This window comes from Solenopsis invicta, chromosome 16 (genome assembly GCF_016802725.1).
Source record: "Solenopsis invicta isolate M01_SB chromosome 16, UNIL_Sinv_3.0, whole genome shotgun sequence".
Lineage (NCBI taxonomy): Eukaryota > Metazoa > Arthropoda > Insecta > Hymenoptera > Formicidae > Solenopsis > Solenopsis invicta.
In genome coordinates this window covers 7,305,852-7,319,346 of record NC_052679.1, presented here as the reverse complement: position 1 = coordinate 7,319,346, position 13,495 = coordinate 7,305,852, and the positions used below count along the sequence as shown (strand labels likewise).

Genomic DNA, 13,495 nt, shown 5'->3' with positions numbered 1-13,495 from the left:
TTAAATGAAACATGTTATATTACGAGTATTATACATATAAATTGGCATATTAATCTTAATATATCAGTAATACTAAAACTTCCCATAACAGATTGATACGTTTTTTTAGAACAATTTTAATTACTTTGTGTGTTAAAAATATTATGTCAAGTTGTATGTAATACATGAGTAAGGTCTTGCGTACAATGAAGGAATAGAAATAATTATTAAATATTAAAAACAAAAAAAATTAGAAATTCAGATTAAGGAGGGAAAATCAGGAAAAAGTAGAAAAAAGTTAATTTTTATAAATTTTTTTGCGGCACAAGACTTTCAATAAAAACTATCCATAACTTTTCTCACATATTTCTCATAATTCGTAGATATAAAAAAAATTTTTTTTAAACCAAATAGTTTCAATATGGCAACATAATGACGCTCTTTCTCGAAGTCCTAGTTTTCGAGGGAATCAATATAATTCAAAAAATATAATTCAAAAAATATTTGATCAATACAGCTGAGACGGTGCACGTTTATTTTTTACTAAATTTTCCACCAGATAAACCTATAAAACTTGTAAGAATAACTATTCAAACAATTTTTTTTACAAGATAAAAATAAAATTTTTCCGTAAAAATTTGACATTTTTTTCAAAACTGCGTAGAATTTTTATTTTAGTACTTTTTACTATCGGATTAAGGTTCTTCCAGTTTCATCCAATTTCATCAAGCAGATTTTTTCGATTTTTTTATTTTAGAATGCGATAGAAAAAGTACTACATTGTACGCGCGCCATTTAATTTCTTCGAAAATCAGGACTTGGAAAGCGAGCGTCATTACGGCGCCATATTTGAATTAATTTGTTTCAAAAAATTTTTTCTACATCTACAAATTATAAGAAATATGTGAAAAAGTTATAGACAGTTCATTAAAAGTCTTGTGCCGCAAAAAAATTTAAGAAGATTAGCTTTTTTCCGCCGATTACGTGACCTTCCCCTTTTAAATGTAAAACGCACAATATAATATTTTATGCCTTATATCTTTGTTGTGCGCTCGAACGCACGATGTCGGACCTAAGTCCAATTGACACCGGGAAGGGGGGATAAGGGCCGATGAACAGACTTATTGAAGAAAGAATCCGTTTGGAACAAAAGGGTTTATTTCAGTTATTCTGTCCGTTATCACTCACGAGCGTAAGCTCGTATAACAACGTTTAGGTCTCGAACGGGCGAGAGTGTACGCTCGAAGCTGTGACTGGAGTGTTAGTGTTGGTCTTTCATACTTGTGGTTCTTGAGGTGGTTGACTACTTCTTGTGTATTGCTTACGGATTGATGCGTAACGTGTAGATACGTAAAAGCTACTCCGCTGCTCGATTGTCGGGCGCCCGTACAGCACAAAAGCTTGCAGCAACATTGCTGCAGTGTTGCAATATTGCACGTTACAATACAATGTTGCAGAAACACTGCAAAGATATTTTTTTGCAATATTACTTCAGCAATATTGCAGCATTATTTAAAAAATATTATGAAAAACATAATGACCTATTATATTGTATTATAAATGCATGGTCATTTAATAAGTATTACTTCTATAATTTTTAACTTTTAAGAATTCGTAAATGAAATACGTTATATTATTATACATACAAATTGGCATATTAGTCTTAATATATCAATAATACTAAAATTTCCCATAATAGATTGATGTTTTTTTAGAACAATTTTAATTATTTTGTGTGTTAGGAATATTATGTCAAGTTGTGTATAATCTATTAGTAAGCTCTTGCGTACAATGGAAGAATAGAAATAATTATTAAATATTAGAAACAAAAAAATTAGAAATACAGATTAACGAGGAAAGATCAGGAAAAAGTAGAAAAAAGTTAATTTTTATAAATCTTTTTGCGGCATAAGACTCGAAAATAAGTCAATGAACTGTCCATAACTTTTCTTACATATTTCTTATAATTCGTAGATGTAGAATTATAAGAAATATGTGAGAAAAGTTATGGACAGTTCATTAAAAGTCTTGTGCCGCAAAAAAATTTATAAAAATCAGCTTTTTTCCGCCAATTACATGACTTTCCCCTCTTAAATGTAAAATGCACAGTGAATATAATATTTTATTCCTTATTTGTATCTATTGTGCGTTTTGTTTAATATTTATTGCTAATTTTTTGTATGTCTAATATTTAATCCATACAATACATAAGTTTGCAGCAATTAACATTCCATCGTTACAGCAATGTTGCTGCAAGTATTTTTCCATTGCTGTACGCTGTGTAATGTTTTGCTGCAATATTGTTGCAAGTACTCCTCCATTGTGCGCAGAGCATAATATTACATAAACGTTATTACAATGTTGCTGCAACATTATGTAGCAATATTGCTAAAACGGACATTTTAACGTTGCTGCGATGTTGCTGAAACATTGCAGTAATATTTTGCAACGTTTCTGCAATATTGCAATCTTGCGATAAAATATTTCTGCAATGTTGCTGCAATATTTTTGTGCTGTACGGAATCACAAAATAATTGATATTTTTTAATTCTACATTCTTTAATTATCTTAAATCAATTATCTTTCAAATTCTTAACATCTTTTAAATAATGATTTACAAGAGTTTTCTTTTTCTTTAATTTTCTCACGATGGCTAAAAATACATATTGGCATCTATTCTGTGAATGATATAACAGAAAACTGTCAAACTGTTGTCACATGTTCGGTATCTTATAAGGACTTTACATTATAAACATTGGCACTCAAATCGGCTTAACCGTATTCATTTAAATTAAAAAGATCCAATTTGGAACAAGATCCGATTTATCCCACTCTCCTCTAATATTGACAGATAACAATATTTTTGAAAAATTTTTATCACTTGTGAATTGTTTAACGCTATCTTTTGTTAAACATATACTTAAAAATACATAATACACAGTTGTTAATATTGCTTTTTAGAAACTTTTTACCATATTCTTTATCATTAAATTATTGCATATTATTGCACGTAAAATCATAGCACTACTACGTTATTTTAAAGCAAACGTGGCACTGCGAATTTTATTTCTGCGAATGAATTTCTTTATCAGTGAATCAATATTTAAACTCTTTGCTATGTCAGAGTGTATACATGTAACAGTGCTATGGAATTTAATAGAATTTACAGCATTGTGGACGTAGATACGTTTTCAATCTCCTTAATTAATACTGAAAACAATCTTTGAGATGATTTACCGACAATTTTCTAAGCAGTTGTCATTTAAGAAACATTTATGAAAAAAAGTGTAATTGGTAAAACGTGCTCCTATGGTAAAAAGTGGGTACAACCATTAATAATCACTCTGTATATAATTTAGAAAAAAAATTCATTTAATTTTAATTTTGTTCTTTCGGATTCCAAGTGTGGAATTTCACACCTGAAAAAATTTCAGTTGTGGAGTACTCCATACCTACTACGCTAAAGTCGCCGCCCCTGCTTTTAACCATCCCAATTTATATAACTTTAAATTATATAGTAAAAAAGAATTCACTTTGACGCGAGCTTAATTTGCAGAAGTTTGAAGTTGCAATTAAAAGTATCGATGACATGTGCTTCATCAGGAGAGTGGAAATGGGAAGACTTCACACCTTTTTTTTCTAATAATTCATTTTAACACCCTTTTTATAATGCGACGTTCAAATACAGCGTTATTTGTTTTACGTTATATAATGCATGTCCAAAATTATTTTCGAATGTGTTAGGTAAGTGCGGCGCGTGATATCACATCGCTTTTACATGAAAAAATAAAAAGATCTTCCTGATTGCGAATCAAATGTAACAGCCGCCTGGATGCACTCGCAAGCTGTTAATTACGCGACATTTTCGTCGCTCTCAGTTCCTCGAAGGGAAGATGATTTGAATCTATGCATTTATGTCCACTGCACTAACGACACTCTTACAAATCACAATTTGTCACCAAGAAAATCGTGCGTCTCTGTTTCAAATTGATCTGTCGCAGATGGTCAATAACACTGACTTTGCTTCGTGAGAATGTATGATGCGTCCTAACCGGTGAGAATCAATTGCACGGCTAGTTGAAATAGACAGAAAAAGAAAAGTCCTCTCTACGTTGCTTTTAATCGCGGCATTATTTTACGCGGCACAAAGCACCAAAATGTTCCGTCACGATAGACATAATAGTGAAAGCACAAGTATAGAGCTGCATGTATATTACTTTGATTGTTATCCGCTATCATGCATTATTTATACATTTTAATAGATAAATGTTCATTTTTATGTCAGTAAAAACTATTATAATTTATTTGTTAAATCAATTGTTACTAAATCTATTACAAAGTTTGTTTTGAATAAAAATTAAATTGAAAAATACTTTATTGACGCTGAACTCGCTGGATATTGTTGATAACAATAAGCAAAAATGTATTGCTTGTGAAATATTAGTAAAGGATAAGAGGGTAATATGGCACCCATTTTTATTTTATTGAATAACTTTGTTTATAATTAATATTTTCTATTGAAACTTGAACGATTACATTCGTTAAAGCGTTGCTTGACAGATTCTAGACTCAAAGTAATAAAATATTTATTATTTAGGACGTGATTTGTAAAAATCTAATGCACTGCATAATCGTTGGAAGAAAAAACGTGATTGTAATATGACTATCAATAAAAATAATTTTTAAAAATTAGTTTAGTTCAAAAGAAACACAATACTTTGTTACAAAATTATATATTTTTAATTCAAATGAGGCAGGAAGAGCTTCAGGGCCGTGCAGGGTGTTATGCGCTAATACAAAATAAATACATATGTAAATAGAGTAAACGTTTCAACCGTTTAATAACAAGTTATCTTCAGTACATTGAATCTATAAAATCGAATCAATTAAATAGTAAATCATATCATAGACTTAACGCAACACAAATCAAGATCATAAATTAAGATCTTACCGGATATATCTGCAATATCAGCTTACGCAAACGTACCACATTGAAACGGCTTAACAAAAGATGTTATAAAGCGTCTTATTTTGAGATGTATCCTCGAGGAACGAGCGAAGAGACAACGTTTTCGGAACATGAATCTAATTGTAAGTAAGTCCGATAACAAAGGACAACAATATTCAATGTCACATGTAAAAAAATATTAAATAAATAAATAAATAAATACGGATAAAAATAAATTAATAAAATATAATATGTAAAGAGCAGTACAAGTCTAAATAATAAAATTGTAAAAAGAAAAAAACTAAAATAAAGTTAAAATATATAAAAAATTATAAATAAAGAGCTGTGTGTACAAATCAAATAATAAAATTGTCAAATGGAATAAATAACATGAAAGGAATAGTATAGATCATACCTATGAGTTCCGAAAACTATATCCTAAAAGATGCTGGTACGTACATCACAGTGTTGTGAAACGAGTAAAGTAAGAGAATTGTCGAACAGAACGATATGACCACGTACGATATTAACACGTACTGATTAGAAAGTTCTAAATAACCTAATTGTAATTGATTTGAATATTAATGGACTGCCAATTAGTAAGAGCAGTAAAAGTCAAATTTGTCTGATATTAGGAAAAATCTACGAAAGTAAAGCATTCACGCTTTTTGTCAATGGTGCCTCTATCACGGGTTCTCGACACCTACATCTTTAACAGATTTTTCGACTCCTGCAAAGAGTACCGCGAATTTGAACGGACAGGAATCGCTTTTCGTGGAAAAATTATGCAATAGAAATTAGATGTGTAATTTGTGATAGTCCTACCAGATCGTTTGTTACGGGCACTAAATTACACAATGGCTTCTTCGGGTGTAGAAAGTGTATGCAAGAAGACACCTGTAACAATCATCGCATGCTATTTTTAAAATTCGATTCACCTCCTTGAACCAATCAGAATTTTAAAAATAGATTGCAAGAAGATCACCATACTGACACGTGCCTATGGTGTCACGTTTCCCTTACAAAAAAACTACAAGAATGCAAAAAAATTATTGATATACTATATAAAAACTGCAGTTTTTCAACAGTATTCTAGTAATTTTTTCGTATTCTTGTAGTTTTTTCCGTAAGGGTTCCCTCTGAATTACATGCATTTAGTGTGTCTGGGAGTTACAAAGAAACTATTACAATTTTGGACAAGTGGATACCACACATCAAAATCTAGCGGACAAAAAATAACACAGTTGTCTGGCAAATTAATTACTATTTCAAAATGGGTATCAAAGCTAGGAATTTCCTCGAAAATCACGATCACTGGATGACTTGCCTGGATGGAAAGCAACCGAATTGAGGTTGTTTCTTCTGTACGTAGGACCAATCCGCTTTGCACAATATTTTCTCGCAGGATAGTTTACAGTATTTCATTTTACTACATTATGCTATTCGCATACTATGTCACCCAGTCGATTGCTTACACAATAACGAATACAGCAGAAATCTATTGATTTATTTTGTAAAATTATGTAAATTGTTGTACGGAGAAGATTCAATTATTTATAACGTGCATAATGTGATTCATTTAAATGAAAACGTAGTAAAATATGGACCACTCGACAATTTCTTTGCGTTTTCTTTTAAAAACTACATGCAGTCAGTAAAGAAAATGCTCTAAAAAGCCGAAAAGTCACTGCAGCAGTTGTACAATAGAATCTCCAAATGATCCAAATTAAATACCGATTTTATAACTATTGGCAACGAATCCACTTATTCCATGTTGAAGAAAGAATTTCGAGAAATTCTTCCTACAAATTGCAAAAGAGCACACATCGTGCAATTCAATTTAAAGACTTGGCTTTGACAGCTAAGAAACCCGACAATTATTGTTATACGAAAGATAACATAATTGTTGTTATTAAACAAATTTGTTACAATGAAGATACTCCCGTCATAATTGCGAGAAAATTTTTAACAAAAAATTCATTATCCCTGCACTCGTATCCATCCGAAAATACAAACGTGTATATTGTAAATAATTTATTGCAGTTAATGATATGGCCAGTTATTGAAATTTCGAATAGAGCTATTCAGCTTCCATTCGGGAAAGACTCATGGTGCATTATGCCATTGCTACATTCATCATAGAATTATATTACAAATCAGTTCTATCTAATGCTACCCGATCACGTACTAATAAAAAAAGTACGTATAATCAATTTTTTATTTATAAATTATGACAATATTTCAATATTGTACGTATTCGACTGCATATACATATTTTTTAAAGTTGAAAAGGTTTAAAAATGTTTAAATGTAAAAATTCCTTCCATAATAATTGTCAGTTATTGTGTATTGGTATATTAGCGTCATTAAAAAACGGCAAACAAATAATTCCATAAACAAATATTAGAATTCGCCACCTAATGACGTAGATTACGTAGAAAATAGAAGTAGCTATAATGTTCAATAACATAATATCGCCTTTTCATTTAATAATCATATGCAATCAAAAATTAATGTTTTAATTTAAAAATTTATACATTTTGCAAAATGGTTGAATATTATGTTTTATTGTACGATACGTACTGCATATCTGTATCAGGATCATGAATTGATTTCGATCAAAGTATTTTTCAAAAAACCTAAAAAACGTACAGAATTATCTAAAGCGTGTAAAAAAAAACAATTTACTCCGTTAGATGATTGGCAGAAACTGTTGTTCCAAAAAAATTTGGACCGTTTTGTGCGTTTTATGATTTGCAATAATTTCAACAAATACAGAAATGAAACAATTAACACGTGTATTTATTACAAAAATGTATTTCAAAAGCTTGCAGTAATGCACAAGTAGTCGAAAAGACTATGAGCAATCTGTTGACAACAAATGATGAAAATATCTTTGTTTTGATAACTAATAATAAAAAAATTAGAAAACGAAAATTTTTTTACGATTTAACGGATAAAGGTATCCGGTCAACAGGTAAGTATCATTCTAATCTGCAATTCCAGGCCATATAATATAAGCTTAGAATTGCTGATTAAAATGATAATTACATAAGTACTAAAAATATACGAGTAAATTGTATTCAAAACTTTAAACGCATTTTGCTCGAAACTGTGTTTTTCAAACTGGTGACCACGATTTCAGACAAACTAATGAATCGATTGAATTCACCTTTTACCTACATATTCAAAACACTTCTCTCTATCGTTGGAACTAGCAAAATTAAATTATATTACTGAGTGCACTTCTTTTTACGTTAAACTTTCAAAATTTTGAGTAATTTTTTATAATTTATTTTTACATGCATAATAATTATTTTAAAAATAGTTTAATTTTAATCATTCTAGTCCCGACGATAGCCAAACATCTGTAGATTAAGAATCTTTTTGGATTTCTTGTTTCAAATAACTGAGTGTCGAGATATTATGATCACCATGAAACGATGCGCGCTCGAACACGTCGCGCAAAAAACGTTATAATTATTACAATTATTACAATATTGTTATTTTTACTTGTAAAAAATTCTAATTAACAACCAATAGCATTTGTATAACAATCACATTGCAGTGATGGTCATAATGTAAGCGACTATGTTGATTCTGAAAAGAATAGGACTGATTACTTCCGCGCAACCGTTAACATTTATTGTTTTGTCATCCGTCATCTCTAAGTGCATACAGGATGCCGCAGTGCGCAAGTTACAGCAACAAAAAGGGACTCCGAGATTTCTGTACTCTTCGTCTGAAATTCTATCTTGTTCCGCCATTTCCTCTCGAGACGCGTAATCTACTTTTCTCGAAAATAAATTGCAAAGACATATTTTTATCAACCTTTTTTATTTTTTTATCGAAAAGGGAAACACTTTCTAAAAAAATTATTATCGGAAATATAATAAGAAAGCAATAATAAATTACAAAATGTCGGAGTTACTGTAAATATAAAATTATCAATAAAATGTTTCGACTTTAAAGAACAAATTAAATAAGAAGTGAATAATATTGTAGGGTAAATCGTGGCAGACAGATTATACTTCTATAAGCGCTACAATATTATTTATATATTATTTATTATATAAATAAATTATTATTATTATTTAATATTAATAGAAAGTGGTTGTACGTCGATTCCTGATAATATTATACAAAAAGTAAACAATATTATTTACTTTAATATTTTAATTTTTCGGTAATATTATAACTTTTAAACGTAATAATTATATAAAGTTTATGAATATTTTATGCATAATAATTTGCATTAATTTTTAAACAAAAATGATATTTGTACAACATTTTCATAATATTCTACGGATATCGAAGTAATATACCACGAATATTATATAAAGCGAACATGTAATATTATTAGAATATTCTTGTAATATTAAAAAATATTATATAATCTCGGAATATTATTTTAATATATTATATTAATTTTTAATGACATATTAGGAATATTGCAGCGCTTATAGGGACAATACTGTTAATATAATGATTACTTGTCACTCGGCAAACATTTTCTGAGGTGATTTCAATATCTGCAATCAGGCAGGTAGATATAATATTGAAGGGTTACCTGTCAGTCAAAGAGAAACCAATCGGTAATTGTAACACGAATTGAATCTCGTCGATCGCGTATTTATACGACGTAGTAGTGGTGTACAGATGCATGGAAGCGTTAAAAATATTGATTAAATTTCTTGTCTTACACAGATGTGATATTATATCAAAACTAATGTAGTCGTATTCGTAGCCGTACACCCAATTATCATTATTAAAAGACACTTTAGCAGCCTAGTCTTTGGATAAAAATTCGATTTGCGCCTGCAAGAACGTATTCATTTAAGAGGTCATAGAGAGAATTAGAATAAAAAAAAATTAATAATGTAATTAATTGTATTGTTATATAGGGTAATTCAAAATAACATATTGGTCCCGAAGCTGGCATATTCGTAATCGAATTCTGAGACAATTTTTCTTTTTGCAAAAATTTGTCCGGAGCTTATTATAGTTTTTAAGTTACAAGAAAAATTATTTATCGTATGGATGAATGGATGTGCGTCGTTAGTGTGCCGGGAATTTTAGCGTTATAAGAAAAAGACTGGCGTCGCCGCTCTCAGGTTCCTCTCTGATAACGCTAAAATTCCCGGCGCACATCCATTTAGGCCGGAATATGAACTAAAATTACATCATGGCTGTGTTCCGATATAACTGCCAGTACTGGCAGGGGGGAAAAATCCGTTCCGTTATTGGTACGCAGAGCGACAGCATCTAGTAACATCAATGACGTCATGAATGGTAGCCATATTGCCACTGTGATTACTGCAGCTTCCAAGGTGAGGTAGCTACAGTGCAATATGGCTACTATGCTGTTCCGAAATACGATGCTATAGCAGTGCTGGCAGTAATGCAGTAATATTGGAACAGTTGTGACAGTGTACTGTCATGACGTCACATTTACTGCACTGCCAGTAAAAACGGAACACAGCCTATTTTGCGACACTGTCGATAAAAATGGTTCAAGTCTGTGCTAAAATCACGTAGTAGGGGTAGTACCCTCACTACATGATTTTAGCACAGACTTGAACCACTTTTATCGACAGTGTCGCAAAATGGATGTAATTCTAGTTCATATTCCGGCCTAAATAGATGTGCGTCGTTAGTGCGCCTGGAATTTTAGCGTTATAAAAAAAAGGCCGCCGTGGCACCTCTCAGGTTCCAGGGCTTCCAATCTCCCGTGTATTTCGATGAAGCCAGCGTTAGTGGCGTCCTCGCTGGACCACCTCAAGTAAAATGGAACTACTTGCTACTAAGCAATATCTGTCGGTAATATTTAGGTATCTGTCGGTAATATTAATATAATAATAATTAGGGAAAAAAGAAAACATTACGAAGGAAATACTGGTAAAAATAAAATTGTCATATTTTATTTTGCATAAATGTAAAATACAACATGTGTTATGTATATTTACTTAATCATACATTATAGATTAAACATATCGAAATATAAACAAAGCAATAAATTCAATTAACAATGAAATAAATTAACAATAAATCAATAAACAATACGCAATAAATCAATTTACAATACAACTTGAACAAGAATTCTAATCGCAGCTAAATCTTTGTGCTTGTGGTTTTATTTATGTGATTTTATACACTTTCCTGAAATTCAATAAACTGTTCGCCGAATTGTTTTTTAGTCATAATAGAGCCTTACATTGAACCCTGGCTGAGGTGATATTTTGTACAATAAATTCTTTGCAGTTTTTTCAGGGGGGGGGGGGTTAATATTAATTTCAATTTTAATAATACGTGATATTACTCAATCTTGTTCAATGTAGGGCTGTGTTATGACTGAAAAAACAATTCGGCGCACAGTTTATTGAATTTGAGGAAAGTATAAAATCACACAAATAATACAAGCACGAAGATCTAGCTGCGACTAGAATTCTGGTTCAAGTTGTATTGTAAATTGATTTATTGCGTATTGCTTATTGATTTATTGCTAATTTATTTCATTACTAATTGAATTTATTGCTTACGTAGAAAGTATTCTACTTTTACATATATGTAACATACATGATATGTCTGCTTATCGCAAACTAGGATAAATGGAAAAAATTATAAATTATGAAAATGGTGCTGTTTTTTAAAAAAAAGGATTTTAACAAAATTGATTCTATTGTATGCGTAAGAAAAAAAGTAGTTAACTTATTAATATTGCAATAATCCTAGTTTATGCGATAAACACATATGTATTTTACATATATATGTGTGTGTGTGTGTGTGTGTGTGTGCGCGCGCCAGAACATCCTTAATGGCATACCCGGTTGCTCGGGATCAGGGCGTTGTATTCCCACGCTGAGATTATGAAGAAAATCATGTGAAGGATGGCACTAATTTTTGTGATGTTTTCTTCCAATGCTACTTTTTTCTTGATGCTATTGTTTCTTAATAATGCTAGCTCCTTTTCTAATGGTACTAAACATTCTTGCAACTCTTTCTGTTGTCCAACCTGTGAATGATACAATTATTTGAATTTAATGAAAGTTTAATAATTGATTTAGTAAATAATTAACATAATAAAATAAAAATTTAGTTATTAAAGTTATTTATGTTACTATTGTATAAACATGTTTACATAATTGGAAATGTACAAATATAACTTACAACATAATCCAATTGCTGCGACTCGATTTTCACTCTTTCAACTTCTTGATTCAGCATTACTATTTTGTCCCCATTTGTCCCAAGCATTAACTTGTGTCGCTTGATTCACAAGTACTTATTCTTGCTCTTTCAACTCCAAGGTCCATTTATTAATACATTCTTCGAGTTGACAGAAATTAATAGCCCCTGATAGAATACCGCTCATGGAATTAACGCTGCAATAAAAGATGTTTGTAGTTGGCTAAAATTGAACTGCAAGGTAATCAAATGTCTTATTGGTAATGAGCAAAAATTGATCTTTCAAACATAAACTTTGTTTTTTTTTTTTTTTACGAAGGTAGAGGAAAATCTTCACAAACCTCCTTTTACGACCAGTGACAACCAGTCAGACCAGAAGCGGAGAGGCGGTCCATCGTGGACTGACGTACCGGTGCTATCCTTCTCCGATCGGCTATTCTAACTCATGACGAGGAGCTTTGTAGCCCGAAGAACATCCAGAGACGCAACAATTTCTCATATTTCTAAATAGTCAAATAACAAGTTCTCATATTTATAAATAGTTGTTATTAAACTCAATTGTTATTGGTTTGGTTTTTTTTTCTTTTACGTTATTTTAGGTTATATAATAAAATTCACTTACCTTATCAATAGGTTGTACGGGTAGGCCTCTGAACTACTTCTTTCTCTTCTTTCCGGACAAAATCTGAACACTGTTGAACACTGCTGAACACTGCTGAACACTGCTGAATACTTTTGAAATATATTGAAATATAAATCCGCGCACGTTCTGCGTTGCACATGGTTGCACATGTAACGAAAACAAAGCATGAACCAGTATGTACCATGCGAGATTTATCAACCATTTTACCGACAGATATTGCTTAATAGTTTCATTTGGCCTAGGGTGGTCCAGCGAGGACGCCACAAACGCTGTCTACAAAATTTACATAAGAGATTATAGGCCCTGTCAGGTTCACTCATATATGTAATACTCCTATATTGCTAGAAGAGTGTTGACCGTCAGCCCAAACATTACGGTGCAGACGTATAATAGCCTCTCTCTCGCGAACGGCCCAGCTGATTTGTGCGCATGCGGTTACATTTTTTAAAACACCATTAGGCGCGATTTTCACATAACCTGTTTTCGTGATTTGTGCGTGTGTGCGACGGTAAACAACGCATATTATAAGCGTTCCAAGTGAGACAAATCAAAGAAAAAATTTACAATGGTGCGAATTTGTTTTTTGTGTCAGAAAAAGGCAGCAAAGGATGGAAATTTTGCAATGCACAAGTAAATATCTTACATGTAAAATGTGTATTTATAAAACGTTATACTTATTTTCTCTAATTCAACTTATTTGCATAGCATTATTACACTAGATTTACTGTAACACATGATTG

General features: G+C 31.2%; 1 protein-coding gene across 1 annotated transcript; it reads right to left on the bottom strand.

Annotated features, from left to right (window-relative positions):
• Positions 1–10,820: 10,820 nt before the first annotated feature.
• LOC105207276 (nuclear pore glycoprotein p62) lies at positions 10,821–12,939 on the bottom strand. Its single transcript, XM_011176704.3, has 4 exons — positions 12,735–12,939; positions 12,454–12,615; positions 12,095–12,309; positions 10,821–11,939 (listed from the first exon to the last, which is right to left on the bottom strand). Exons 3-4 carry the CDS (start codon positions 12,179–12,181, stop codon positions 11,739–11,741), a joined length of 288 nt encoding a protein of 95 aa, XP_011175006.2. The 5' UTR covers positions 12,182–12,309; positions 12,454–12,615; positions 12,735–12,939; the 3' UTR covers positions 10,821–11,738.
• Between the last annotated feature and the right edge of the window lie 556 nt (positions 12,940–13,495).